At 48.6% G+C, this 27,891-nt stretch overlaps 1 protein-coding gene across 2 annotated transcripts; it reads left to right on the top strand.

The window, feature by feature from the left end:
* The first annotated feature begins 14 nt into the window (after nucleotides 1-14).
* On the top strand, nucleotides 15-27,800 carry LOC148063934 (disco-interacting protein 2 homolog C-like). 2 transcript variants are annotated; one of them, XM_087811565.1, is made up of 37 exons: nucleotides 15-209; nucleotides 11,809-11,880; nucleotides 12,218-12,325; nucleotides 12,438-12,569; nucleotides 12,654-12,917; nucleotides 13,773-13,895; nucleotides 14,005-14,124; nucleotides 14,195-14,392; nucleotides 15,773-15,864; nucleotides 15,922-16,032; nucleotides 16,109-16,232; nucleotides 16,314-16,423; nucleotides 16,508-16,610; nucleotides 17,348-17,412; nucleotides 17,481-17,574; nucleotides 17,649-17,768; nucleotides 17,839-17,953; nucleotides 18,021-18,166; nucleotides 18,235-18,371; nucleotides 18,429-18,637; nucleotides 18,732-18,846; nucleotides 18,915-19,116; nucleotides 21,560-21,660; nucleotides 23,207-23,287; nucleotides 23,355-23,478; nucleotides 23,561-23,682; nucleotides 23,748-23,859; nucleotides 24,651-24,760; nucleotides 24,836-24,966; nucleotides 25,033-25,201; nucleotides 25,271-25,441; nucleotides 25,521-25,582; nucleotides 25,644-25,701; nucleotides 25,782-25,856; nucleotides 26,500-26,674; nucleotides 27,086-27,209; nucleotides 27,300-27,800. In XM_087811565.1, exons 1-37 carry the CDS (start codon nucleotides 131-133, stop codon nucleotides 27,550-27,552), a joined length of 4,707 nt encoding a protein of 1,568 aa, XP_087667691.1. In that variant the 5' UTR covers nucleotides 15-130; the 3' UTR covers nucleotides 27,553-27,800. The 2 variants fall into 2 exon arrangements, with proteins under 2 accessions (XP_087667691.1, XP_087667690.1); XM_087811564.1 differs by having other exon boundaries at nucleotides 21,560-21,669; nucleotides 25,033-25,441.
* The last annotated feature ends 91 nt before the right edge of the window (nucleotides 27,801-27,891 follow it).

Genomic DNA, 27,891 nt, shown 5'->3' with positions numbered 1-27,891 from the left:
CCGGAAGTGATCCGTCGTCACATCAGCGGGCTTGACTCCGCTCCCGGACTCTGGATGTTCCCGGGATCACAGGCGGCAGTAACTCGAGGAGCCGGGAAAACTGGGATTTACGTCTCTGCGTGACGGCGGAATGGCGGACCGGGAGCCGGTTCCGATCCCGGCGGAGGTTCGGGCCAAACTGGCCGAGCTGGAGTTGGAGTTGTCGGAAGGTGAGTGTCTCTGAGACCGAGGAGCTCCGGCGGTCTGTGGCCGGACTCCGGTGCCGCTGCTGCGGGTCTGCGTGTCGCTGTCGCCCGGTGACACGAAACCCCGGGGTGTCGGTTCTGCTGCCGGGGTCCATGTCTGCTGGTTCCGAGTGGGTCTGACTGGCATGATTCTCCCCTGGAAACGTTGATGTGTAAACATCGCACAGAAGTTGAAGGTTCGAATCCTGCTGCGGATGGAAACGTTAGCTGAGTAAACAGGTGTGTCCGAACCTCTCGTGACGTGCCAGGCTTCGGTTCGGTTCTGTTCGCGTCCCGTTTATCTGGGCCGAACTTTCGTGAGCGGGGACTATCAGCTGTTGCTCACCGAACCGGTGGAACTTCTGCACAATCTGAACCCGGACCTCAGGACCTCACCTGAGGATGGGTCAACAGAACTTTTTTTTTTTCCAATTGTTCCGTCACTGACCCGGATCTACTTTGACTTGGAACCAGTCCAAACGATTGTTTAATGTAGCGCCACCTGGGACCTGCACACGTGTGACGTCAGTGTCCGGTCCAGTGAGGAGCGCGAGCTCGATGATCCAGCAGGGACATGGAGCAGAACTCCTCCATCTTGATGGTACACATTCGTGTGGATTAGTTGTTGTGACCCGGTTCTGGTGAGGGTCTGGTTCTTGTTGAGTTACATCAGCAGCTTCTCAGAATTCCAAGATCCCAAGATCTTGACAACCAGGAAGAGTTTAAGTCCCACTCAACTTCATCCCCTCCTCCTCCTCCTCCTCTTCTCCTCCTTCTCTTTTTATCTCCTTCTTTCCTTCATTTATCTCCTTCTTTCCTTCATTTATCTCCTTCTCTCCTTCATGCATCTCCTCCAATTCTCTCCTTCTCTCCTTCATGTATCTCCTTCTCTCCTTCATGTATCTCCTTCAATTCTCTCCTTCTCTCCCTCATGTATCTCCTTCACTTCTTTCCTTCATGTTTCTCCTTCTCTCCCTCATGTATCTCCTTCATTTATCTCCTTCTCTCCTTCATTTATCTCCTTCTCTCCTTCATGTGTCTCCTTCATTTATCTCCTTCTCTCCTTCATTTATCTCCTTCTCTCCTTCATGTGTGCCCTTCTCTCCTTCATTTATCTCCTTCTCTCCTTCATGCGTCTCCTTCTCTCCTTCACTTCTCTCCTTCTCTCCATCATGTATCTCCTTCACTTTTCTCCTTCTCTCCTTCATGTATCTCCTTCACTTCTCTCCTTCATGTATCTCCTTCACTTCTCTCCTTCATGTATCTCCTTCACTTCTCTCCTTCATGTATCTCCTTCACTTCTCTCCTTCATGTATCTCCTTCATGTATCTCCTTCACTTCTCTCCTTCATGTATCTCCTTCACTTCTCTCCTTCATGTATCTCCTTCACTTCTCTCCTTCATGTATCTCCTTCACTTCTCTCCTTCTCTCCTTCATGTATATCCTTCACTTCTCTCCTTCATGTATCTCCTTCACTTCTCTCATTCTCTCCTTCATGTATCTCCTTCACTTCTCTCCTTCTCTCCTTCATGTATCTCCTTCACTTCTCTCCTTCTCTCCTTCATGTATCTCCTTCACTTCTCTCCTTCTCTCCTTCATGTATCCCCTTCATGTTTCTCCTACACTTATCTCCTTCTCTCCTTCATGTATCTCCTTCACTTCTCTCCTTCTCTCCTTCATGTATATCCTTCACTTCTCTCCTTCATGTATCTCCTTCACTTCTCTCATTCTCTCCTTCATGTATCTCCTTCACTTCTCTCCTTCATGTATCTCCTTCACTTCTCTCCTTCTCTCCTTCATGTATCCCCTTCATGTATCTCCTACACTTATCTCCTTCTCTCCTTCATGTATCTCCTACACTTATCTCCTTCTCTCCTTCATGTATCTCCTTCACTTCTCTCCTTCATGTATCTCCTTCTCTCCTTCATGTATCTCCTTCACTTCTCTCCTTCTCTCCTTCATGTATATCCTTCACTTCTCTCCTTCATGTATCTCCTTCACTTCTCTCCTTCTCTCCTTCATGTATATCCTTCACTTCTCTCCTTCATGTATCTCCTTCACTTATCTCCTTCTCTCCTTCATGTATCTCCTTCACTTCTCTCCTTCATGTATCTCCTTCACTTATCTCCTTCTCTCCTTCATGTATCTCCTTCACTTCTCTCCTTCATGTATCTCCTTCACTTCTCTCCTTCATGTATCTCCTTCACTTCTCTCCTTCATGTATCTCCTTCACTTCTCTCCTTCATGTATCTCCTTCACTTCTCTCCTTCATGTATCTCCTTCACTTATCTCCTTCTCTCCTTCATGTATCTCCTTCACTTCTCTCCTTCATGTATCTCCTTCACTTCTCTCCTTCATGTATCTCCTTCACTTCTCTCCTTCATGTATCTCCTTCTCTCCTTCATTTATCTTCTCTCTTTCTGCTCCACAATCTTCCTCCTCTGATGCCACATCGAACGCATCAGTGTCAAGTTTCAACTGCACTTCTCTCTCTCTCTCTCTCTCTCCCTCTCTTCTCTCCCTCTGTCTGTCTCTGTTTACCTCCGTCAGTCTGTTCCTCTCCGAGCGGGTCAGAACCGGGGTGAGGGGGAAACAAAAGCGGGAGGACGAGGGTCTGATGGGAAAAAGGTGACACGGATTCCTGAGAGTCTGCGTGGGATTGGAATGAGGTCACACCGATCCGGTCCAGAACCCCTCCACGTGTTGGATCAAAGATGGACTCCACAGAGGGCCAAATCATTATGACCACCTGCAGGAAGTGTTGTGAACAGTGTCCACCACTCACTCGCGCACATTCATCCGGCTGAGACTCGGAGCGGAGCCTCCGGTCCTGGTGGAACCCGGAGCCCGGCAACGGATCGGGAAGTGATGTGATCTTGTCTGCAGCTCTTGAGTGTCTGTTGTCTCACCTTCACTCCACGACTGTTGCCATGACGACGTCTCCTCCCTCCGGGTGACGCGGTCCTGCGGACCCTCGTCCTCACCTGACCTCAAAGTGTCTCCTCGCCTCCTCGTCTGGATGAGCGAGGAGGGAAGCCCCCCCCCCCCCCCCCCGGTGGGGGTCTCTGCTGGGGCGGCCCCGGTTTTGAACCCCATAGTTTGAATGAACCATGTGACCACAACTCAGACCCGCTGCCTCCAGCTGTCGGAAAGAATTCAACCAACGACTCTTTAGGAAGATGATGTCATCGCCGGGGAGGAGGAGGGGTGAGTGAGGGGTGAGTGAGGGGGGACCAGAGGAGTCCAACTTCTACTTTGTGTCATCAGCACATACAGTGTGTACGTGTGAGTCTATTGACTTAAGTGTCGACGGTTAAACGCTGCATTGCTCGAGGGCAGACTAGACTGTTTTTGTCACCCAGACGCTGTTTATGTTAATGTCATTGTTACCATTGCAACTCTGTTGCGCTTTTATTTTTGGAGGAAGCCCCGGGTCAGAACCGAGGACAGGTGGAGTGACTAGATAGAGAGATAAAACTTACACTCTGGCAGGGGAATCTCAGAGGACACAAATGATTCCAGATTCCCCCCCCACCCCACGCCCTCCCCAATCCCGGGCACAGTCACATGACCCGCTGCCCACTTGCGGTCACATACCAGCGACTCACGTTTCTGCGTCGAGTCAATCGAGTCTTTGTCCCCACAGACACGAGTCCGACACTAGATCTTAATCTGAACAAACCAGAGTTCCTACTTCAAGACTAGAGAGGCACCACAGTGCTTCAGAACTAGCTTCCAGGTCCTGGTGTGACCACGAGTCCCGACGCCGGTTCTGAACCAGGTTCATCTGTGAGGGCGAGTGGACCTGTAGGACTCACCTGCTGAGTCTGTCAAGAGTCGTTTGTGTAAATCCAGGATGTGCGGAGATTAACTTGCTGCGTTACCAAAACAATTGGGTCAAGAAGGTTTTTGGTTCGAGTCCCAGTCCTGTCTGAGTCCTGGTCCAGTGAACGTACACGATCACAGTGGGAGTCGACGACTCAGTCGTGAACAAACGGATGAGAACACTTGTGATCGATGACTCTTCAACTTTTCTGTTTCTGTGGCTCTTTGACTCGACTCCTCGTGTTCAACAACTGCTGGATTCAAACAATCACACACACACACTTGCATACACACTCACTTAAATACACACACAGAAATGTTTAAAAAAACAACACTCGTCTACAGATGGGACACACAGAAACCTACACACACCGACACACGCACACAGAAAGAAAGACATAAAAACAGGCGCACAGAACTGCATCAAACACACAAGGAAACACACACATGCAGAAAGTAAGACACTTACACAGAGAGAAAAATGCACACGCTTAGGGGAAAACACACACCAAAATACACACGCACACACCCTGACAGAAATACAGAAACACAAACATTAAAAAAAAACACGCACACAAAGAAACACACTTACACACAGAGAAACACACACACAGAAACGCATCACATAGAATCACATATGGAGAAACACACAAAGACACAAACACCGAAATACACACACCAAAATTCACACAGAGAAACACACTTGCACAGAGAGAAACACACACACAGAAGCGCATACGGAGAAAAACTACACACACGCACACACACTGAAACATACACACACTGACAGAAATGCAAACACACAGAAAAACACACCATAATACACACACAGAAACACATCAGACACACAGAGAAACACTTACAAAGACAGAAACACACACAGAAACACACACTCTCACTCATGACTATCACGCTGCCTCATGTTTGTTTGAAATCTTCATAATGTTTCTTTGATGTTGACTCTGATCAGACTCTGACCTGTAGAGACTCGTAAGTGACTCGGAGGACCTGGTCTCTCCTGGTCTCTCCTGGTCTCTCCTGGTCCCCGTGGGTCTCCTGCAGGTCATGTCACGGCGAGTCCAACACACACTTGTTTGTTCTGGAGCCGCTGACGTCAGCGCGAGGCCCCCCCGGGCGTCTGGGCCGAGTCCATGTGATGGTCAGAAGTGTGGAGGTTCTGCTGCTCCACATTATCTGGAACCTTCTGTGGCTGAGAAGATCCACCAGGATGACGCGTCACAGTCTGACTCCTCATGTCAGCGAGTCCACGGCTCAGACGAACAGGTCACGAGTCGCCGATCTAGGAAGTTCTCTGTGACGCTCCGGGTCACCTTCCAGGGGGGGGACTCGGCAACCTGTAACCCCTTGCTGGCTGGGACTGACGGAGGGATTAAACATCACAATGGTTGATGATGTCACTTCCTGTTTCGGCCTGGAAAAAAATGAAACTTCTGTTTTCAATCTTGTGTGTGAAGAGAGCGGGAGGCAACTGTTTCTGTTTTTGGCTTTCTGGAATGTGTGCGATACTGTTGTAACAGTGAGACAAATTGTGCGTCTTTGTGTGTCTGTCTGTGTGTGTGTGTGTGGTCACACATTGTGCATTCTTCTTTGTGCTGGTGGAGGAATGTGTTTTCTGGGCCTTTGATGACCAGTGACAGATGCTGTGTGTGTGCGCAAGTGTGTACGTGTGTGTACATGTATGTGTCTGTGTTTCTGTGCATGTGTCTTTCTTTGTGTGTGTGTTTCCGTGTGTGTACGTGTATATTTTTGGGATTTTCTGTGTGTGCAAGTGTGTACGTGTGTGTACATGTATTTGTTTGTGTTTCTGTGCATGTGTGTTTCTATGTGTATGTGAATATTTTTGTGATTTTCTGTGTGTGCAAGTGTGTACGTGTGTGTACATGTATGTGTTTGTGTTTCTGTGCATGTGTGTTTCTGTGTGTGTATGTGAATATTTTTGTGATTTTGTGCGTGTGCAAGTGTGTACCTGTGTGTACATGTATGTGTTTGTGTTTCTGTGCATGTGTGTTTCTGTGTGTGTATGTGAATATTTTTGTGATTTTCTGTGTGTGCAAGTGTGTACGTGTGTGTACATGTATGTGTTTCTGTGCATGTGTGTTTCTGTGTGTGTATGTGAATATTTTTGTGATTTTGTGTGTGTGCAAGTGTGTACGTGTGTGTACATGTATGTGTCTCTGTGTTTCTGTGCATGTGTGTTTCTTTGTGTGTGTGTACGTGTGTATCTTTGTAATTTTGTGTGTGTGATTGTGTCTGAGTAGTTCTGTATGTGTGTGTGTGTTATTGTGTCTAAGTAGTTGTGTGTGAGTGTGGATGTCTACTTGTTTTGTGAGTGTGTGTGTGTGTGTGTCCTCAGTCATCACCTAGTAATATTTGACATTTGTCACCTGTCAATCATTGCTGTGATCAGCTGATGACTGTGCTAATGAACCTGAACGCACAAAGTCACACACACACACACACGCCAGTAATGACTGACACATTTTACAAGTACATTTTCTTTATTGATTGTGTTGCTTATTTGCACTAGAAACATAAAAACAATTAACAATTGTAAAATTTTAAACACACACAACACAACACAACACATTCACACACACAAAATATTTGTATATTAATAGATGTGTGAAGCTGACACACTGATCCACCGAAGTCTTCCTCTGATAGGAGCTCTCTCACACACATGCATGAATGCACACACACATTTCAGTCAAGGATGAGGATCAGCACCTCTGAGTTGTGTCTGTTATAACTGGTCATAATCTTTGTGCACCCGACGTCACTCGTGCAAGGTTAAACGTTACTGGGTCAGCTCTGGTCATAATGTTTCTCTCTCTGATGTGCGCCTTCTAGAGATGACTTTGACTTTGAACATGAGAACTTCCTGTTTCCAGAATAAAAGCTCGACTCAGACAAACGTGTGAACCACATGTGCGCGGTTTGTTTGACAACTTTAATGAACGGAACACACACGCACTGAAAAAACATCTGCTGCTCACAGAAAAGACGTCAAGTAATTAATTGTGTGTTTTTAACAACATGTGACGCCAAATAGTCACAGTGACGCCAGATGTTCTGTGTCTGAACAAAGACACACTCACACACACTCACACACACTCACACACACTCACACACACTCACACACACTCACACGTTGAGTGTGACAACTGTTTTCTGCTGCTTCTTACTGGACTCTCAGTGGTTTTGAGAACCTTCAGGTCGAGATCCAGTTTATTCACACGTATAAACCTGACAGAACCAGCATCAGCTGTTGCTCCTCCTCCGGTCCTTCCACCGGTTCTGGTTCTGGTCCATACAAGGACCGCGAAGAGATCCAAACACAGGAACCGTCAGAGTGAAGCTGACTGAACAAACATCCTGCTGCACGTGTTCAAACCACACTTGTGCTGCTAGTCATGTCTGACGTGTTGCTTCTGTAGTCACAGAGTATCTGTCAACTGAGACTGATGTCAACAACAATTATGTGACTGATGTCAACAACAATTATATGACTGATGTCAACAACAATAATGGGATTGATGTCAACAACAATATTGGGATTGATGTCAACAACAACACGTAGACTGATGTCAACAACAACACGTAGACTGATGTCAACAACAACACGTAGACTGATGTCAACAACAATTATGTGACTGATGTCAACAACAATAATGGGACTGATGTCAACAACAACACGTAGACTGATGTCAACAACAACACGTAGACTGATGTCAACAACAATTATGTGACTGATGTCAACAACAATAATGGGACTGATGTCAACAACAACACGTAGACTGATGTCAACAACAACACGTGGACTGATGTCAACAACAATTATATGACTGATGTCAACAACAATAATGGGATTGATGTCAACAACAATATTGGGATTGATGTCAACAACAACACGTAGACTGATGTCAACAACAACACGTAGACTGATGTCAACAACAATTATGTGACTGATGTCAACAACAATAATGGGACTGATGTCAACAACAACACGTAGACTGATGTCAACAACAACACGTGGACTGATGTCAACAACAATATTGGGATTGATGTCAACAACAACATGTAGACTGATGTCAACAACAATAATGGGATTGATGTCAACAACAACACGTAGACTGATGTCAACAACAATAATGGGATTGATGTCAACAACAACACGTAGACTGATGTCAACAACAATTATGTGACTGATGTCAACAACAATAATGGGACTGATGTCAACAACAACACTGGGAATGATGTCAACAACAATAATTAGACTGATGACAATAACAATAATGTGACTGATGTCAAGAACAATAATGGGACTGATGTCAACAACAACACTGGGAATGATGTCAACAACAATAATTAGACTGATGACAATAACAATAATGTGACTGATGTCAAGAACAATAATGGGACTGATGTCAACAACAACACTGGGAATGATGTCAACAACAATAATTAGACTGATGTCAATAACAACACTGGGAATGATGTCAACAACAATAATTAGACTGATGTCAACAACAACACTGGGAATGATGTCAACAACAATAATGGGACTGATGTCAACAACAATACAGAGACTGATGTCAACAACAATTATTTGACTGATGTCAACCACAACAATGTGACTGATTCCAACAACAATAATGGGACTAATGTCAACAAAAACAATATGACTGATTTCAACATCGACACTGAGACTGATGTCAACAACAATAATGGGACTGATGTCAACAACAATTATGTCTGACGTCAACAACAACGCAGAGACCGTCTCAACAACCTCTCACAGCTGCTCCTCTCTTCTAATGACTCGGTTGTTCCTGGACCTGGTTGTCGTGGTGCAGGTGGATCCTGCTGACTCTGCATCATCAGGGGAGACCAGGAGATTTGGGCGTGTTCGCGCAGGTGACAAAGACAGGTGTCCTGTTACCACTGTCGTCACCTGGCGACTAAACACTGACACACATTTGGACTTTGACTCTCTCTTTATCTACCACACACACACACACACACACACAGGCAGTTAAAGATTCTTCTTCTGATGGTCGTTGTATCGACTAGGCAACTTCGGCGCCTCCTGCTGATGATATTCCAGCAGCAGCTAAAGATTAAAACCACATGCTTGGGTCGGTCCTGCTGGTATTTCCTCTCTGGGTGGAGCTGCGGGGGAATCTAGAACCTCTGGCTGCCCCTCTCATGCAAATACCAGGACCGCTCGGGTCGGGCCAGGCAGCAACACCGGAGAGGGAACCAGTTTTCTGTCCCACTTTCTGGGCCCGCCAAAGGCCGTGTCGGGTTCCTGGGTTGTTTGGTCTGACCAGAACTACACTCGGTTGTGTCTGATCCTCTCACTAGGTCAAGAGAGTCGGCTGCCATAACATTACGATCACCTGCAGTGGTCAGTAGCTGTCACAGGGAACAGTGTCAAGGTCTCGTGCAGATTAGGACTTTTACAGTCGTGTCTAGGGGTGTTTACTGGCACGATTCTAGTGATATGATGCGTATCACGATACTGGGGCAACGATACGATATATATAGTGATACTGTAGTAACAAGTATTTGTAGTATTGTCGAATACTTGACTCTGGTGTTGCAGAATTTACAGACCACATGACTCTTTAAGAATTCGTAACTGCTTTCATTTGTTTTGAAACCAAAAGGTGCTCGAGTCAACTGTATCCTCTCATCCCCAGTCATCGCTGGGATTTCAATGTTCCTTTAGCTGCGGAAGACGTAATGACTGCTGGTAGTTAAATTGCCACAAAAGAAACACTGCGTGAATATTTGCGTGTTGTCTGTGGAGATAATAAATAGTTTTATTTTAAAACACTTTATTGAAATAATTAACACAAAATAATCTTTATTATATATAAAAATATATATATATATATATTTACATTTTTATGATAGCCATTCAATATTGGTGGAGTATAGATACAACAATATATTCTTACACCCCTAGTTGTGTAATCTGGATTATTTGAGTCGTACACAGAGTTTGTAGGTCCAGTTTAAACTTCTTTAATCCTAATCTGAGGTTTAACGACTCGACACTTCTGCAGCTGAACGCTGGATTACCCTGATGTTCCACCTGCATCCTGCCGGTCATGTGACTTGACCACATGGAAGTGTGTGTGTGTGTGTGAGAAATCCCCACATGTGTGAGTCTGTGACAACACACGTGATGGTCCACCATGACCTATGACCCCGCAACACGAGGGGGTTTCCTGCTTTGCGAGTCAGATTGTAAAAGTGGCGCGCAGACTCACAACTGAGAGAGACACACTACTGTATAGTCGCACCTGTTGTTGACCGTTACAACTGTCAAGGAGGTGTGTGTGTGTGTGTGTGTGTCTGTGTGTAATTAGCTGAGTCAAACTGTTTGTTTTGTAGATGTCGCTGGGTTGTGTCGCATAGACACACACAAACACACACACTTGTGCTATAATGGAGCCATGCACTTGTGGTACATGTGTGTGTGTTGCTGCCGTGCATCAAACTAAAGTGTGTGTCTGTTTTGGCATTGTTGGTATTCTTTATGCAAATTAGCATTAGCAGCTAGCATAGCATCACCGTTTACAGCATGTCACCATGCTGACTTCATCATTGTGTGTGTGTTTTGGGGGAGAAGTGATCGTTGTTGTTTCGTGTAAAAATGGGCTCAACATGACTCATGTCGTTTTTACTGCAAACACAAACGTGTGAGTGTGTTTGGTAAATGAGTGTGTGTTTCATTTCACTCTCGTTCCTTCTGTCACTCTCACGCTCGGCTGTGTCTGGTCCTTCTGACTGTATATGGTCAGAGAGATCCAGACACACACAAACACACACACACACACACACGAATATTCTCTAGTCCACTGCAGCGCGCCTGTTTCATCACTTTCGAGCAAAAACCCAGAGACGCGTGGCATGATGGTGGAAGAAAATCTCTGCACGACCTTTGACCCGCAACGTTGGCCTAAGGGTCATGTTGTAAATGGTTGATTTACCCTCCGTCCTATAGGTGGCAGTGTCGGCAGGATCGCCGACCTCAGCTAAAGGACTTTTAAAGACGAGTCACTTTAAGTCATGTCGAGTCTTTTATCATGCATTTTGGATCTATTTTAGTCTTTTTAGAGTCAATTTGAGTCATTTTGAGTCATGTTAAATGAAACCATGTCATTTCCTCTCTTGTTGATTGTCTTTTAGTCTTTGAGTCATTTCAAGTCATGTCAACTTTTGGTCTCTTAGAGTCATGTTGAGTTGTTTCGAGTCATGTTGAGTCATGTCAAGTGAAATCGATTCACCTTGACTCATGCTGATTCTGCTTTTAGTCTTTGAGAGTCATTTTGAGTCATTTTGAGTCATTTTAAGTCATGGAAAGTATAGTTGAATCCTCTTGACTCATGTTGATTCTCTTTTAGTCTTTGAGAGTCATTCTGAGTCATTTTGAGTCATTCTAAGTCATGTCATGTGTAATAGAGTCATCTTGACTCTGTTGATTCTCTAGATTCTCTTTACTCTCTTAGTCATAATGAGTCACTTTAAGTCACGAGTCTTATGAGTCATTTGCTGAATCGGTACTTTAAATGTATCAACACAAGTCTCTGCCTCAGATCTTTTATCAGGAAGAACAAGTAGAACTAGAACGAGGCGAAAGTGAGAATCCATGGTGTGATGTTGTCATGAAGAGCTTCTGTGTTGTCATCAAAGTGCGTCATCAAAGTGGACCTGTGTTCCTCAGGCGACATCACACAGAAGGGCTACGAGAAGAAACGCTCACAGCTCATCGGATCATTCTCCCCTCAGACCTCGGGTGAGTCCATTGTGTGTTTGTGTGTCATTGTGGTTTGTGTGTTTGAGCCGAGAGAGAGTTTTCCAACGAGTCAGTGATTTCTGCTCCAAGGATGTGATGAAGAAGACGAGAAACACAACACTGATGTGTGTGTGTGTCTTTATGTGTGGTGTGTGTGTGTGTGTGTGTGTCTTTATGTGTGGTGTGTGTCTTGGTGTGTGGTGTGTGTGTGTGTGTGTGTCATGATCACCCCCTTGTGGCAGCCTACTGTAACTACCGATCTTTAGTGAAGTTTCCACATGTTTTTTCTTCCACGGCTGAGACGTCATGACCTTTGAACCCTGACCTCTGCCCTCAGGGTCCGTGGATCCAGTCCCTGCTCAGGACAGACGACCCGCCGCGTCCTCGTCCTCCCGCTACCAACGCCGCCGCTCGTCGGGAGCCAGAGACGAGCGCTACAGATCAGGTGGGACGAAACCTAAGATTTTAGGGACTCTAAGTTTGTGTGTGTGTGTGTGTGTGTGTGTGTGTGTGTGTGTGTCCAGTGTGTTCTCACAGAGTGTGTTGTTGTCGTCCAGACGTTCACTCCGAGGCGGTGCAGGCGGCTCTGGCGAAACATCAGGAGAGGAAAGCGGTTCCGATGGTTCCGATGTCGTCCAAGCGTCGCTCTCTGGTGGTGCAGACGTCCGTCGAGGCCTACACCCCTCCGGGTGAGTCCTAGTCCTGACCCGGGTCAGAGACTCTAAAATATCCCGTGCTTAACACAAAATGAAATAAACCAAAATCATCTTCAGACACGTCGACGGACTCGTGTGGCGACGAGGACGACGAGGACGCGGGAGGAGGGACTCTGTCCAGCCGGGAGGGCAGCATGGAGCACTGGATCAGCCGGGCCGTCCACAGGTCCTCCTCCACCTCCACCTCCACCTCGTCCACGCGCAGCAGTAGCAGCGGGGCGGCGGCCGGTCGACTGGCCGACGTCCTCGCTCAACACGCGTCCGCCCAGCAGCAGCAGCAGCAGCAGCAGCAGCAACAGCAACAGCGCCACCACAGGACCGGTGAGAAGAAGTTCTTACTGGTTCTTACTTAGAGGTGTTTATTAGTAAGAATCTGGCGATGCGTAGTATACTGTAGTAACAAGGATATATTTGTAGTATTGTCGAGTACTTGGCTCTGGTGTTGCAGAATTTACAGACCACATGACTCTTGACGAAGTCGTAACTGATTTCATTTGTTTTGAAATCAAAATATGTCCAAACATCAGCTTTAAAAGCTGCTGGAGTCACTGTATCCTCTTGTCCTCAGTTATCGCTGAGATTTCAATGTTCCTTTAGTTGACGTAATGACTGCTGGTAGTTTAATTGCAACCAAAAAAACAAACGCTGCATGAATATTTGCATGTTGATTGTTGAGGGAAATAATAAACTTATAAAATATGTTGGTTTTTTAGTTGTTGTTTGACTCTTGACACATGTTTCTTGACAAAGTCGTAACTGCTTTCATTTGTTTTGAAACCAAAATGTGTCCAAACATCAGCTTTAAAAGATGCAGGAGTCGAGTGTCATCACCAGGATCTTTAGCTGCAGATGACGGCAGCATTAATGACGTAATTAATGCTGCCATCTAGCGGCCGGAGGTTTAATTGCAACACACACACACACAAAAAATGTGAATATTTGCATGTTTTTATAAATTAAACAATATAATTATATTGTTTTATATTACTATTTGATACAAACTGTATTAAAATAGATTTGAAAGCCAAAAATAATCAATAGAATGCTGTTTAATATCGCTACAGTATCGTGAAGAAAATATCTCGATGTATCGGTTTAACGATATTTCCTCACACGTGTCTTCTGACCTCATCTGTGCGGGTTCAGCTTCTCAGTGTGACCTCCATCTTCCCTCAGAGCTCTCTGCACCTCCAGACGTCACCGGCTGCAACAACACTTTGGGGGACCAGGCTGAGAAGAATCCTGCTGCCAGACTGACCCCCAAGTACGGCAACGCGGAGCTGATGGAGACTGGAGACGGTGAGATCTTGTGTGTGTGCGTCGAGGTCCTGATGTTTCCTCTGGGTCACACCGGGAAGTGAACTAGCAACCCCTCCACCTCACTCGAGTGTGTGCCGGTGTGTCTCAGGGGTCCCAGTGAGCAGCAGAGTCTCGGCCAAGATCCAGCAGCTGGTCAACACCCTGAAGAGACCCAAGCGTCCTCCACTCCGAGAGTTCTTCGTGGACGACTTTGAGGAGCTCCTGGAGGGTGAGGAACCACCTCTTTGGTTCTCCCCGGTCAACCGGCACCTCATCGTGGTCTCCTCGTGTCCCCGCAGTCCAGCAGCCGGACCCGAACCAGCCCAAAGCCGAAGGCGCCCCGACGGCTCCGGTGCAGGGCGAGCAGCTGGGCGTGGTCACCAACTGGCCCACGTCCCTGGAGGCGGCCCTGCAGAGGTGGGGCACCGTCTCCCCGAAGGCCCCGTGCCTCACCACCCTGGACGTGAGCGGGAAGCCGCTCGCCGTCCTCACCTACGGTAGGAAGCCCCGCCCACCTCCAGAGGTCACTCAAGTTCAAACCCCGAGCGACGACCCGATCGCGCCCGACACAGATTTCATCTCCAGAACTTTCTAGTCCTCGTCCAGACACGCTCGGTTGTGTAACTTTGGACCCACAACCACAGATGACACTGACACATGTGTCGCTGAGGAATCCTGGAAGTGTGTGTGTGTGTGTGTGTGTGTGTGTGTGTGTGTGTGAGAAGATGAAAAGATAGTGTTCACCCGACTGTGAAATGTTTTCAGCAGCACTCAGATGTCATCCAGCAGCCTCACGGTGAGATGGAGTGTGTGTGTGTGTGTGTGTGTGTGTGCGTGTGTATGTGTGTGCGTGTGTATGTGAGTTTGTGTGTGTGTGTGTGTTTGCAGTGCTTGGCTTGTCTCTTCTATCTTCCCTCTGATGGAGGCTGACAAGGACAAGCCTGTTGTTCAGACTCTGATTTCCTCTCGATGTTTTCTTTTTCTCATCGTGTTTTGAAGCTGAAAGAGTGAGCGTGGTGACGTTTTTACTGCTACGACACAGAGTGATACCATAGTTGTTTTTCTTTCCTCCGTTTTTATTTATCAGCTCTATCACTCTCTTACTAAAGTGTCACTCATCAAACTAGTTTTAGTCTCTCACTGTTTTAGTTTCAGTCTCTCACCGGAGTCTTGATCTCATGTCAGTTTCACTCGCTCACTTAACACTTTTACTTTTGTCACTCTCTTACACTTGTCTCACTTCCTCCTGATGCAAGTTTCACACTCTCTCAAACCAGTCTTACTATCACAACACCCCAGTCTCACTCTCTCATACCCCAGTCTCACTCTCTCATACCCCAGTCTCACTCTCACACCCATCTCACTCTGTCACACCAGTCTCACTCTCTCACACCAGTCTCACTCACACACCTCAGTCTCACTCACTCACACCCACCTCAATCTGTCACACCAGTCTCACTCTCTCACACCAGTCTCACTCACACACCTCAGTCTCACCCACTCACACCCACCTCAATCTGTCACACCAGTTTCACTCTCTCACACCAGTCTCACTCTCTCACACCCATCTCAATCTGTCACACCAGTCTCACTCTCTCACACCAGTCTCACTCACACACCAGTCTCACCCACTCACACCCACCTCAATCTGTCACACCAGTTTCACTCTCTCACACCAGTCTCACTCACACACCTCAGTCTCACCCACTCACACCCACCTCAATCTGTCACACCAGTTTCACTCTCTTACACCAGTCTCACTCTCTCACACCAGTCTCACTCTCTCACACCAGTCTCACTCACACACCTCAGTCTCACTCTCCCACACCACCACCCAAGACCAGTCTTTCTCACACCTGTCTCTGTACTCTGTGCAGGTAAACTTTGGTCCAGGAGTGTCAAGGTGGCCTTCAACCTGCTGCACAAACTGGGGACCAAACCTGATCCAGTGGTGAGACCAGGAGACCGGGTGAGTCCCAGCCGCTCGTGCCCCTCCCTCCCATGTTAACCGAGGGCGTGTCTGCAGGTGGCGCTGGTCTTCCCCAACAATGACCCCGCCTCCTTCATGGTGGCGTTCTACGGGTGCCTGCTGGCCGATGTGGTCCCCGTCCCCATCGAAGTGCCCCTTAGCAGGAAGGTGAGTCACATGACCAGAGCAGCGTCTACATCCGTATCCACCAGTGTTTCTGATTGGACGTCTGTCGGGTCACCAGGATTCCTGCGGGCAGCAGATCGGCTTCCTGCTGGGCAGCTGCGGCGTCACTGTCGCTCTGACCAGTGACGTGTGTCACAAGGGTTTACCCCGGAGTTCCACTGGCGACATCCCACAGTTCAAAGGTCACACATACATTTCCATGTGTCGTCTTCAAACCCCGAGTCATGTGACCGAGTCATGTGACGACGTGTGTCTTGGTCCAGGTTGGCCCAAAGTCCTGTGGATCGTCACCGAGTCCAAGCATCTGTCCAAACCTCCGCGGGACTGGTTCCCCCAAGTCCGAGACGCCAACCACGACACGGCGTACATCGAGGTGACGCACGGACACACAACAGGAAGTACACAAAACAGACCTAGTCAAACTTTTTGTTTTTTGTTCCTCATCTTGTGTCTCCAGTACAAAGCCTGTCAGGACGGCAGTGTTCTGGGCGTGACTGTGACCCGGATGTCCATGTTGGCCCATTGCCAGACCCTGACACAGTCTTGCTGCTACACTGAAGGTACCACAAGGGCACACACACACACACACACACACACACACACACACCCACACACACACACGCACACGCACGCACACAATGACAGAAATACACACACACAGAAAAACACAAACGCACAGAAACACAGAGAAAAACGCGCACACAGACAGAAACGCATCAAACACACAGAGAAACAAACACACAGAAACGCATCAAACACACACATAGAAACACACTTACACACAAAAACGCATCACACAGAATCGCATACAGAGAAACACAATCACACACACAAAAATGCACACACACAAAAAAACACAAACCAAAATTCACACAGAAACACACACACAGAGAAACAACAAACACACAGAGAAACACACTTGCACATAGAGAAACACACACACAGAAGCGCATACGGAGAAAACCCCCCCCCCCCACACACACACACACACACACACACACACACACACACACACACACACACACACACACACACACACACACACACTCAAACAAAAGTTGTGTAGTTAAAGGCTATGATTTGAAAAATACTGTATTTAGAAAATATGTGTTTACATTTTTGGAATTAGAATTTCAAATTTTATGTGTAAAATAATTATTAAAAATAAAATCTTTTAACCTTTTAATATGCAAACAATTGGATTAAATTTAATTATTCATAATTCCATACTTAACTCAAGGTGACCCAAAAGCCCTAAACAAATGTGTTTGTGGCATCCCTTGTGTTGTCTCTGCAGCAGAGACTCTGGTCAACGTGGTGGACTTCAAGCGAGACGTGGGTCTGTGGCACGGGGTCCTCACGGTGAGTCGCAGTCTCTGGGGGGGTGAGTGCGAGGCGAGGACACGCTTAACCATGAGGTTCTGTTCCAGAGTGTGATGAACATGATGCATGTGGTCAGTGTCCCGTACGCCCTGATGAAGGTCCACCCGCTGTCCTGGATCCAGAAGGTCTGCCAGTTCAAAGGTACCACCACCACCTCCTCGAGGTCCAGGGAGTGATGTTGTGGTACTGACCCTTGTGAGTGTGTGTGTTCTCAGCAAAGGTGGCGTGTGTGAAGTCCAGGGACATGCACTGGGCCCTGGTAGCCCACCGGGACCAGAGGGATGTGGACCTGAGCTCCCTGCGCATGCTGGTGGTGGCTGACGGTGCGAATCCCTGTGAGTATTATCCAGACTGTCCGGGAGGTTCTGCTCACATGGTTAAGTCCGGTCTGAACCCCTCATGCAGGGTCCGTCTCGTCCTGCGACGCCTTCGTCAACGTCTTCCAGACCCGAGGACTCCGACCCGAAGTGATCTGTCCGTGTGCCTGCTCACCTGAGGCCCTCACCGTCGCCATGAAGAGGTAAACACCAACCTCTGACGCCCCCTGGTGGCGTTGAAGGGTCTGACTTGGTCGACTCGTCCGACAGGCCGGCGGAGGGGGAGGGTCCGGTTCAGTCGGGGGCCCGGGCGGTTCTTTCCATGCAGGGTCTGAGTCACGGCGTGATCCAACTGGACTCGGAGGAGAAGCTGTCGGTTCTGACGCTGCAAGACGTCGGGTCGGTGATGCCAGGAGGTGAGTGGAGGTCACTCTGAGGTCAAGTCCTTTCCTCTTACCCTCCTGTCCCCCCTACTCTCTCTCAGCGACCATGTGTGTGGTGAAGATGGACGGTCTTCCTCAGCTCTGCAGGACGGACGAGGTCGGGGAGCTGTGCGTGTGCACCCGGGCCACTGGGACATCCTACTATGGTCTCAGTGGCATGACCAAGAACACCTTTGAGGTGAGCCTCGAGTCCACCCTGCTGGTCCAGGATCTGATCCCGCTCTGGTCCCTGCAGGTCTACCCTTTGAGCAGCAGCGGCGCCCCCATCGGCGAGGTGGGCTTCACCAGAACCGGCTTGCTGGGCTTCGTCGGTCCGGACGGAGTGGTCCACGTGGCGGGGAAGACGGACGGGCTGATGCTGGTGGGCAGTCGGCGGCACAACGCCGATGACCTCGTGGCGACCGCCCTCGCCGTGGAACCCATGAAGTTCATCTACAGAGGGAGGTCTGGACCTCCGGACACACACTCCTGCGAACATCTTGAACCATCACCCTGAACTCTACGTGTGTGTGTGTGTGTGTGTGTGTGTGTGTTCCAGGATCGCGGTCTTCTCCATCTCGGTGCTCCACGACGAGAGAATCGTGGTCATCGCCGAACAGCGTCCGGACTCCACCGAGGACGACAGTTTCCAGTGGATGAGTCGAGTTCTACAAGTACACACTCGCACGTTACACACGGACTCACACAGACTCACACACTCACTGACTCTTGTGTCTCTCAGGCCATAGATGGGATCCACCAGGTCGGGGTCTACTGTCTGGCTCTGGTTCCGGCCAACACTCTCCCTAAAACCCCTCTGGGTGGAATCCACCTGTCGGAGACCAAGCAGCTCTTCCTGGAGGGGGCGCTGCACCCCTGTAATGTGCTGATGTGTCCACACACCTGCGTCACCAACCTGCCCAAACCTCGACAGAAGCAGCCAGGTGACTCACTCTCTGACTCACTCACTGAATCCTTCACTGACTCCTTCACTGACTCACTCACTGACTCACTCTGTGACTCACTGACTCACTCTGACTCCTTCACGGACTCACTCTCTGACTCACTGACTCACTCACTGACTCACTCTGTGACTCACTCTTTGACTCACTGACTCACTCTGACTCCTTCACTGACTCACTCTCTGACTCACTGACCCCTTCACGGACTCACTCTCTGACTCACTGACTCCTTCACTGACTCCTTCACTGACTCCTTCACTGACTCCTTCACTGACTCCTTCACTGACTCCTTCACTGACTCCTTCACTGACTCCTTCACGGACTCACTCTCTGACTCACTGACTCCTTCACGGACTCCTTCACGGACTCACTCTCTGACTCACTAACTCTTTCACTGACTCACCCACTAATTCACTCTCTGACTCAATGACTCCTTCACTGACTCACTCTCTGACTCACTCTTTGACTTATTGACCCACTCTCTGACTCATTGACACACTCACTGACTCACTCACTGACTCACTCTGTGACTCACTCTTTGACTCACTGACTCACTGACTCACTCTCTGACTCACTGACCCCTTCACGGACTCACTCTCTGACTCACTAACTCTTTCACTGACTCACCCACTAATTCACTCTCTGACTCACTGACTCCTTCACTGACTCCTTCACTGACTCCTTCACTGACTCCTTCACTGACTCCTTCACTGACTCCTTCACTGACTCCTTCACTGACTCCTTCACTGACTCCTTCACTGACTCCTTCACTGACTCCTTCACTGACTCCTTCACTGACTCCTTCACTGACTCCTTCACTGACTCCTTCACGGACTCACTCTCTGACTCACTGACTCCTTCACTGACTCCTTCACTGACTCCTTCACTGACTCCTTCACGGACTCACTCTCTGACTCACTAACTCTTTCACTGACTCACCCACTAATTCACTCTCTGACTCACTGACTCCTTCACTGACTCCTTCACTGACTCACTCTCTGACTCACTAACTCTTTCACTGACTCACCCACTAATTCACTCTCTGACTCACTGACTCCTTCACTGACTCACTCACTGACTCCTTCACTGACTCCTTCACTGACTCCTTCACTGACTCACTCTCTGACTCACTAACTCTTTCACTGACTCACCCACTAATTCACTCTCTGACTCACTGACTCCTTCACTGACTCACTCACTGACTCCTTCACTGACTCACTCTCTGACTCACTAACTCTTTCACTGACTCACCCACTAATTCACTCTCTGACTCACTGACTCCTTCACTGACTCCTTCACTGACTCCTTCACTGACTCCTTCACTGACTCCTTCACTGACTCCTTCACTGACTCCTTCACTGACTCCTTCACTGACTCCTTCACTGACTCCTTCACTGACTCCTTCACTGACTCCTTCACGGACTCACTCTCTGACTCACTGACTCCTTCACTGACTCCTTCACTGACTCCTTCACTGACTCCTTCACGGACTCACTCTCTGACTCACTAACTCTTTCACTGACTCACCCACTAATTCACTCTCTGACTCACTGACTCCTTCACTGACTCCTTCACTGACTCACTCTCTGACTCACTAACTCTTTCACTGACTCACCCACTAATTCACTCTCTGACTCACTGACTCCTTCACTGACTCACTCACTGACTCCTTCACTGACTCCTTCACTGACTCCTTCACTGACTCACTCTCTGACTCACTAACTCTTTCACTGACTCACCCACTAATTCACTCTCTGACTCACTGACTCCTTCACTGACTCACTCACTGACTCCTTCACTGACTCACTCTCTGACTCACTAACTCTTTCACTGACTCACCCACTAATTCACTCTCTGACTCACTGACTCCTTCACTGACTCCTTCACTGACTCCTTCACTGACTCCTTCACTGACTCCTTCACTGACTCCTTCACTGACTCCTTCACTGACTCCTTCACTGACTCCTTCAATGACTCACTCTCTGACTCACTGATTCACTCTCTGACTCACTGACTTTATTTCTCACTCACTATATGAGTCCTTCACTGACTCACCCACTGATTCACTCTCTGACTCACTGACTCACTCTAACTCATCCACGGTTTCACTCCGACTCATGTACTGACTCACTCTCTAAATCACTGACTCAAACTCCAACTTACCCACTGACTGAGTGAGTGAATCACCGACACATTCACTTTAAAACTCTCTGAATCGCCTCACTGAGCCATTCACTGACTCACTGACTCATTCACTCTCTCTTCGAATCACTTGCTAACTCACAGACTGACTCATAGACTCATTTATCGACTCATGTTCTAACTCGCACACAGACTCGTTCACGACTCACTCCCTTACGCAGCGACTCATTGACTGACTCGCTCTCTGACTGACTCGCCTCCTAACATGTGGCTGACCCTGCAGAGGTGGGTCCGGCGTCTGTGATGGTCGGGAACCTGGTGTCGGGCAAAAGGATCGCTCAGGCCAGCGGGCGAGACCTGGGACAGACCGAAGACCACGACCAGGCAAGGAGTGTGTGTCTGTGATTGTGTGTTTGTTTCGCCCGTGAGTGTGTGTTTGTTCCGCTCGTGAGTGTGTGTGTGTTTCGCTCGTGAGTGTGTGTTTGTTTCGCTCGTGAGTGTGTGTGTGTTTCGCTCGTGAGTGTGTGTTTGTTTCGCCCGTGAGTGTGTGTTTGTTCCGCTCGTGAGTGTGTGTTTGTTTCGCCCGTGAGTGTGTGTTTGTTTCGCTCATGAGTGTGTGTTTGTTTCGCCCGTGAGTGTGTGTTTGTTTCGCTCGTGAGTGTGTGTGTGTTTCGCTCGTGAGTGTGTGTTTGTTTCGCTCGTGAGTGTGTGTTTGTTTCGCTCGTGAGTGTGTTTGTTTCGCTCGTGAGTGTGTGTTTGTTTCGCCCATGAGTGTGTGTTTGTTTCGCTCGTGAGTGTGTGTTTGTTTCGCTCGTGAGTGTGTGTTCGTTTCGCCCGTGAGTGTGTGTTTGTTTCGCCCGTGAGTGTGTGTTTGTTTCGCTCGTGAGTGTGTGTTTGTTTCGCCCGTGAGTGTGTGTTTGTTTCGCCCGTGAGTGTGTGTTTGTTTCGCCCGTGAGTGTGTTTGTTTCGCTCGTGAGTGTGTGTTTGTTTCGCCCATGAGTGTGTGTTTGTTTCGCTCGTGAGTGTGTGTTTGTTTCGCTCGTGAGTGTGTGTTTGTTTCGCTTGTGAGTGTGTGTTTGTTTCGCTCGTGAGTGTGTGTTTGTTTCGCTCGTGAGTGTGTGTTTGTTTCGCTCGTGAGTGTGTGTGTGTTTCGCTCGTGAGTGTGTGTTTGTTTCGCTCGTGAGTGTGTGTTCGTTTCGCCCGTGAGTGTGTGTTTGTTTCGCTCGTGAGTGTGTGTTTGTTTCGCCCGTGAGTGTGTGTTTGTTTCGCACGTGAGTGTGTGTTTGTTTCGCTCGTGAGTGTGTGTTTGTTTCGCTCGTGAGTGTGTGTGTGTTTCGCTCGTGAGTGTGTGTTTGTTTCGCCCGTGAGTGTGTGTTTGTTTCGCCCGTGAGTGTGTGTTTGTTTCGCTCGTGAGTGTGTGTTTGTTTCGCTCGTGAGTGTGTGTGTGTTTCGCTCGTGAGTGTTTGTTTGTTTCGCTCGTGAGTGTGTGTTTGTTCCGCTCGTGAGTGTGTGTTTGTTTCGCTCGTGAGTGTGTGTTTGTTTCGCCCGTGAGTGTGTGTTTGTTTCGCTCGTGAGTGTGTGTTTGTTTCGCCCGTGAGTGTGTGTTTGTTTCGCTCGTGAGTGTGTGTTTGTTTCGCCCGTGAGTGTGTGTTTGTTTCGCCCGTGAGTGTGTTTGTTTCGCCCGTGAGTGTGTGTTTGTTTCGCCCGTGAGTGTGTTTGTTTCGCCCATGAGTGTGTGTTTGTTTCGCTCGTGAGTGTGTGTTTGTTTCGCCCATGAGTGTGTGTTTGTTTCGCTCGTGAGTGTGTGTTTGTTTCGCTCGTGAGTGTGTGTTTGTTTCGCTCGTGAGTGTGTGTTTGTTTCGCTCGTGAGTGTGTGTTTGTTTCGCTCGTGAGTGTGTTTGGTTCATTGGACTCTTGTTTGTCTCTTCAGTTCCTCTACCTGTCAGAAGTCCTTCAGTGGAGAGCACAGAGTTCTCCGGACCATCTTCTCTACACCCTCCTGAACTCCCGGGTGAGACGCACACAGAGACGCACACAAAGACGCACACACACTTAATTGAATGTGTGTGTGTCCTCAGGGAACCGTGTCCAGCTCGCTCTCGTGCGTCCAGCTTCACAAACGAGCGGAGAAAGTGGCGACCATGTTGTCGGAGCGAGGACACCTACAGGCCGGAGACCACGTTGCACTGGTGTATCCTCCAGGTCTTCTTCTCTCCTCCTCCCATCTTCTCCTGCTGCTCCCGCCTGACCTTTGACCTCCATCTCATCTTTCCTCCCCCGCCAGGCGTGGACCTGGTGGTGGCGTTCTACGGCTGCCTGTACGCCGGCTGCGTCCCCGTCACCGTGCGCCCTCCTCACCCGCACAACATCTGCACCACGCTGCCCACCGTCAAGATGATCGTGGAGGTCGGTCACCTCGCCGGCGTTGACCTCTGGATGGTCATGTGACTCTGGTTCTCTCCCTGATGCAGGTCAGCCATTCGGTCTGTCTGATGACATCACAGGTCATCGCCAAACTGCTGCGATCCAAAGAAGCTGCTGCTGTTGTCGACGTGCACACCTGGCCGCCTGTGCTGGACACTGGTACACACACACACACACACACACACACGTACACACACACACGTACACACACACACGTACACACACACACACTGAGACCTACATATACACAATCAGACACACACGCGTACACACCTCAGACACCTACATATACATACACACTCAAACACCCTCAGACATACACATACAGACACGCGCACACACACACACACACATACACACTCAGTCACATACATATACACACTCGGACACACACACATACACACTCAGACACACACATTTACACAATCAGATAACTACATATACACTCTCAGAAACACATATACACACTCAGACACACACACATATACACACATAAGCACACTCTGGCACATACACACACATATACACATTCAGACACACTCAGGCACACACATGTACACATTCAGACATATACACACATACACAGTCAGATACACACATTATCATTCAGACATATACACACATACACAGTCAGATACACACATTATCATTCAGACATATACACACATACACAGTCAGATACACACATTATCATTCAGACATACACATATACACACTCAGTCACACACACATACACAGTCAGATACACACATTATCATTCAGTCATACACGTATGCACACTAAGGTACACACATACACACACTAAGGCACACACACATACACACTCAGACACACACATATACACTCAGACACTTACATTTTTATTGAATGTTGTTATATCTTATGTTCAACATTTGAAATGTTAAATTAAACTCTTCAATATTCTGATGACACTGTTGTTTTGACCTCAGACGACCTTCCAAAGAAAAAACCTCTGCTGCTCTTCAAACCCTCGAACCCCGATCACCTGGCTTACCTGGACTTCAGCGTGTCCACCACGGGGATGTTGGCGGGGGTCAAGGTGAGTCGCTGCTCATGAGGCGTGCGGGTCACATGTCTGAGCGTGTGTGTGTGTGTGTGTGTGTGTGTGTCTCAGATGTCTCACGCAGCCACCAGCTCGTTGTGTCGCTCCGTCAAGCTCCAGTGTGAGCTGTACCCCTCCAGACAGGTGGCCGTCTGCCTCGACCCCTACTGCGGCCTCGGCTTCGTGCTCTGGTGCCTCTGCAGGTGCGACTCTGCAGGTGAGGTCCCGACTTGGCACGTGCTCTCTGACGCCCCCTGCTGTTTCCGCAGCGTGTACGCGGGTCACCAGTCCATCCTGGTCCCGCCGTCCGAGCTGGAGGTGAACCCGTCTCTGTGGCTGTCGGCCGTCAGCCAGTACAAAGTCCGGGACACCTTCTGCTCCTACAGCGTGATGGAGGTCTGCACCAGGGGTCTCGGGGTACAGACCGACTGGCTGAAGGTGATGCACCAGCAGATCCTGCAGATGGGACTCGGGGGGGGTCTAACACCTGCCCTCTCTCTGTCTCAGTCTCGGGGTCTGGACTTGTCTCGGGTGCGGACCTGCGTGGTGGTGGCCGAGGAGCGGCCCCGGACCTCGCTGACCCAGTCCTTCTCCAAGCTCTTCAAAGACCTGGGCCTCCACGCCAGAGCCGTCAGCACCTCCTTCGGCTGCAGGGTCAACCTGGCCGTCTGTCTGCAGGTGAGGAGAAGAGCGCCCCCCTGAGGAGGGCCTTGAGCCCATGACCTTAAGTCTCGAGTCTCACTCTGATGTCTCTCAGGGGACGTCCGGACCAGACCCCACCACCGTCTTCGTTGACATGCGTGCACTTCGCCACGACAGGTGAGACCCCGGATACCTGAGACCCCCAGACACTGACCCTGCTGCCTCTGTGTGTTAACAGGGTGCGAATGGTAGAGCGCGGGTCCCCCCATAGTCTGCCTCTCATGGAGTCCGGGAAGGTGAGTTTTGCTCCAGGTCACTTGTGTGAAGTTCTCACGCCAGAGTGTTGTCATGACGATGACGTTCCATCCATCAACAGATCCTTCCTGGAGTCCGGATCATCATCGCAAACCCCGAGACTAAGGGACCAATGGGAGAGTCTCACCTGGGCGAGGTGTGTGTTGGTGTGTGTGTCTGTTTAGTGTGTGTGTGTGTCTCTGTGTTAGTGTGTCTCTCTGCTAGGATGTGTGTGTCTGTTTAGTGTGTGTGTCTTTTAGTGTGCGTAAGTGTGTGTGTTTGTGTTAGTGTCTCTGCTAGTGTGTGTGTGTTAGTATGCGTGTTTTAGTTTGTGTGTGTTTGTGTGTCTGTGCGTGTTAGTGTCTGTTAGTGTAGGAGTTACTGTGTGTGTGTGTTTTAGTGTGTGAGTTAATGTTTGTGTGTGTGTTCTTTTGTTTACAACGCTGTTGGTGTGTGATTGTGTGTGTCTATGTTAGTGTTTCTGCTAGTGTGTGTGTGTTAGTTTGTGTGTGTTAGTAAGTGTGTTTGTGTGTGTCTGTTAGTGTAGGAGTTACTGTGTGTGTGTGTGTTTTAGTGTGTGAGTTACTGTTTGTGTGTGTGTTCTTTTGTTTACAACTGTGTTGGTGTGTGTGCATGTCTGTGTGTTAATGTGTTAGTGTGTGTGTGTGCATGTCTGTGTGTTAGTGTGTATGATTGTGTGTGTATTTGTGTTAGTGATTGTAAGTGTTTGTTGTAAGGGTGTGCTAGATTGTACATTTTGTATGCTTGTGTGTGTAAATGAAATCCTTCTGTCCTCACAGATCTGGGTCCACAGTGGACACAACGCCAGCGGCTACTTCAGTGTGTACGGAGACGAGGCCCTGCAGTCGGACCACTTCACCTCCAGGCTCAGTTTTGGGGACACGCAGACGGTCTGGGCCAGAACCGGCTACCTCGGGTTCCTGCGGCGGACCGAGCTCACCGACGCCAGCGGAGGTGTGTGTGTGTTTTACACGGGTTGTGTCTGCAACATTCAGACTGGAGTAGACTGTATCCTCTCATCCTCAGTCATCACCGGGATCCCGCTGGATTTCATTGTTCCTTTAGCTGCGTAGGATGTAATGACTGCTGCCATCTAGTGGCTAGAAGTTTGATTTCCACACAAAAAATGAGCAAACCCTCTGAATGTAAATAAAATAATCAAATTATTTTATTCACATTTTATTGAAATATAAACCTTAAAAATTGTAAAAATCCTATGAATTGAAATATATAAAATAAGAATCAAAACAGTGCTGTTGAATATATATATAAAGTATTATGAAACATTTTATATTTTTTACTCTCCTTTAAACGAGGGTGTGTGAGTGTGTAACTAAATGAGAGTGTGTGTTTGTGCGAGTGTAGAGCGTCATGATGCGTTGTATGTGGTCGGCGCCCTGGAGGAGGCGATGGAGCTCAGAGGAATGCGTTATCATCCCATCGACATCGAGACGTCGGTCATCAGGACTCACAAGAGCATCACAGAGTGGTGAGGAGCTCTCCTGGTCCTGGTCCTGGTCCTGATCCTGGTCCTGATCCTGGTCCGGAACTAGTAACAACTCTTCTTCTGTGGTTTCAGCGCTGTATTCACCTGGACCAACCTGCTGGTGGTGGTGGTGGAGCTGGACGGGTCGGAGCAGGAGGCCCTGGACCTGGTCCCGCTGGTCACCAACGTGGTGCTGGAGGAGCACTACCTGATCGTGGGCGTGGTGGTGGTGGTGGACGTCGGGGTCATCCCCATCAACTCTCGCGGGGAGAAGCAGCGGATGCACCTGCGCGACGGCTTCCTTGCGGACCAGCTGGACCCCATCTACGTGGCCTACAACATGTAGCGAGGGTTCACACTCTGGCCAGGGGGGTCTTTGTCGAGGCTGTGCAAAGAAAACGCTGACGTAGCAAAAAAAGAAAACTTTCGTTTTACGACGCGGCTGCTGGAGGACTCTGAGGTTCCTTCGCCAGGTCGCTTTTTTACGATTGAACTTGTAAATATGTACAAACATCCTGTTATTTATTTTCTCTCCCTATGTTTGATACTTTTACTGTTGAGTGGCGCAGAAATAAAATATTGCTTTATAAGGAAGGACGAGTGTGTCTACGTTGGGGAGAGACTGCAAACTTTTGTATGACTTGTTTATTAGCAGAGGGAGAAAATACAAACTCAGGACACTAAA

This window comes from Callionymus lyra, chromosome 16 (assembly GCF_982586985.1).
Source record: "Callionymus lyra chromosome 16, fCalLyr1.hap1.1, whole genome shotgun sequence".
NCBI lineage: Eukaryota > Metazoa > Chordata > Actinopteri > Syngnathiformes > Callionymidae > Callionymus > Callionymus lyra.
This window is presented reverse-complemented; position numbering and strand designations above follow the sequence as displayed.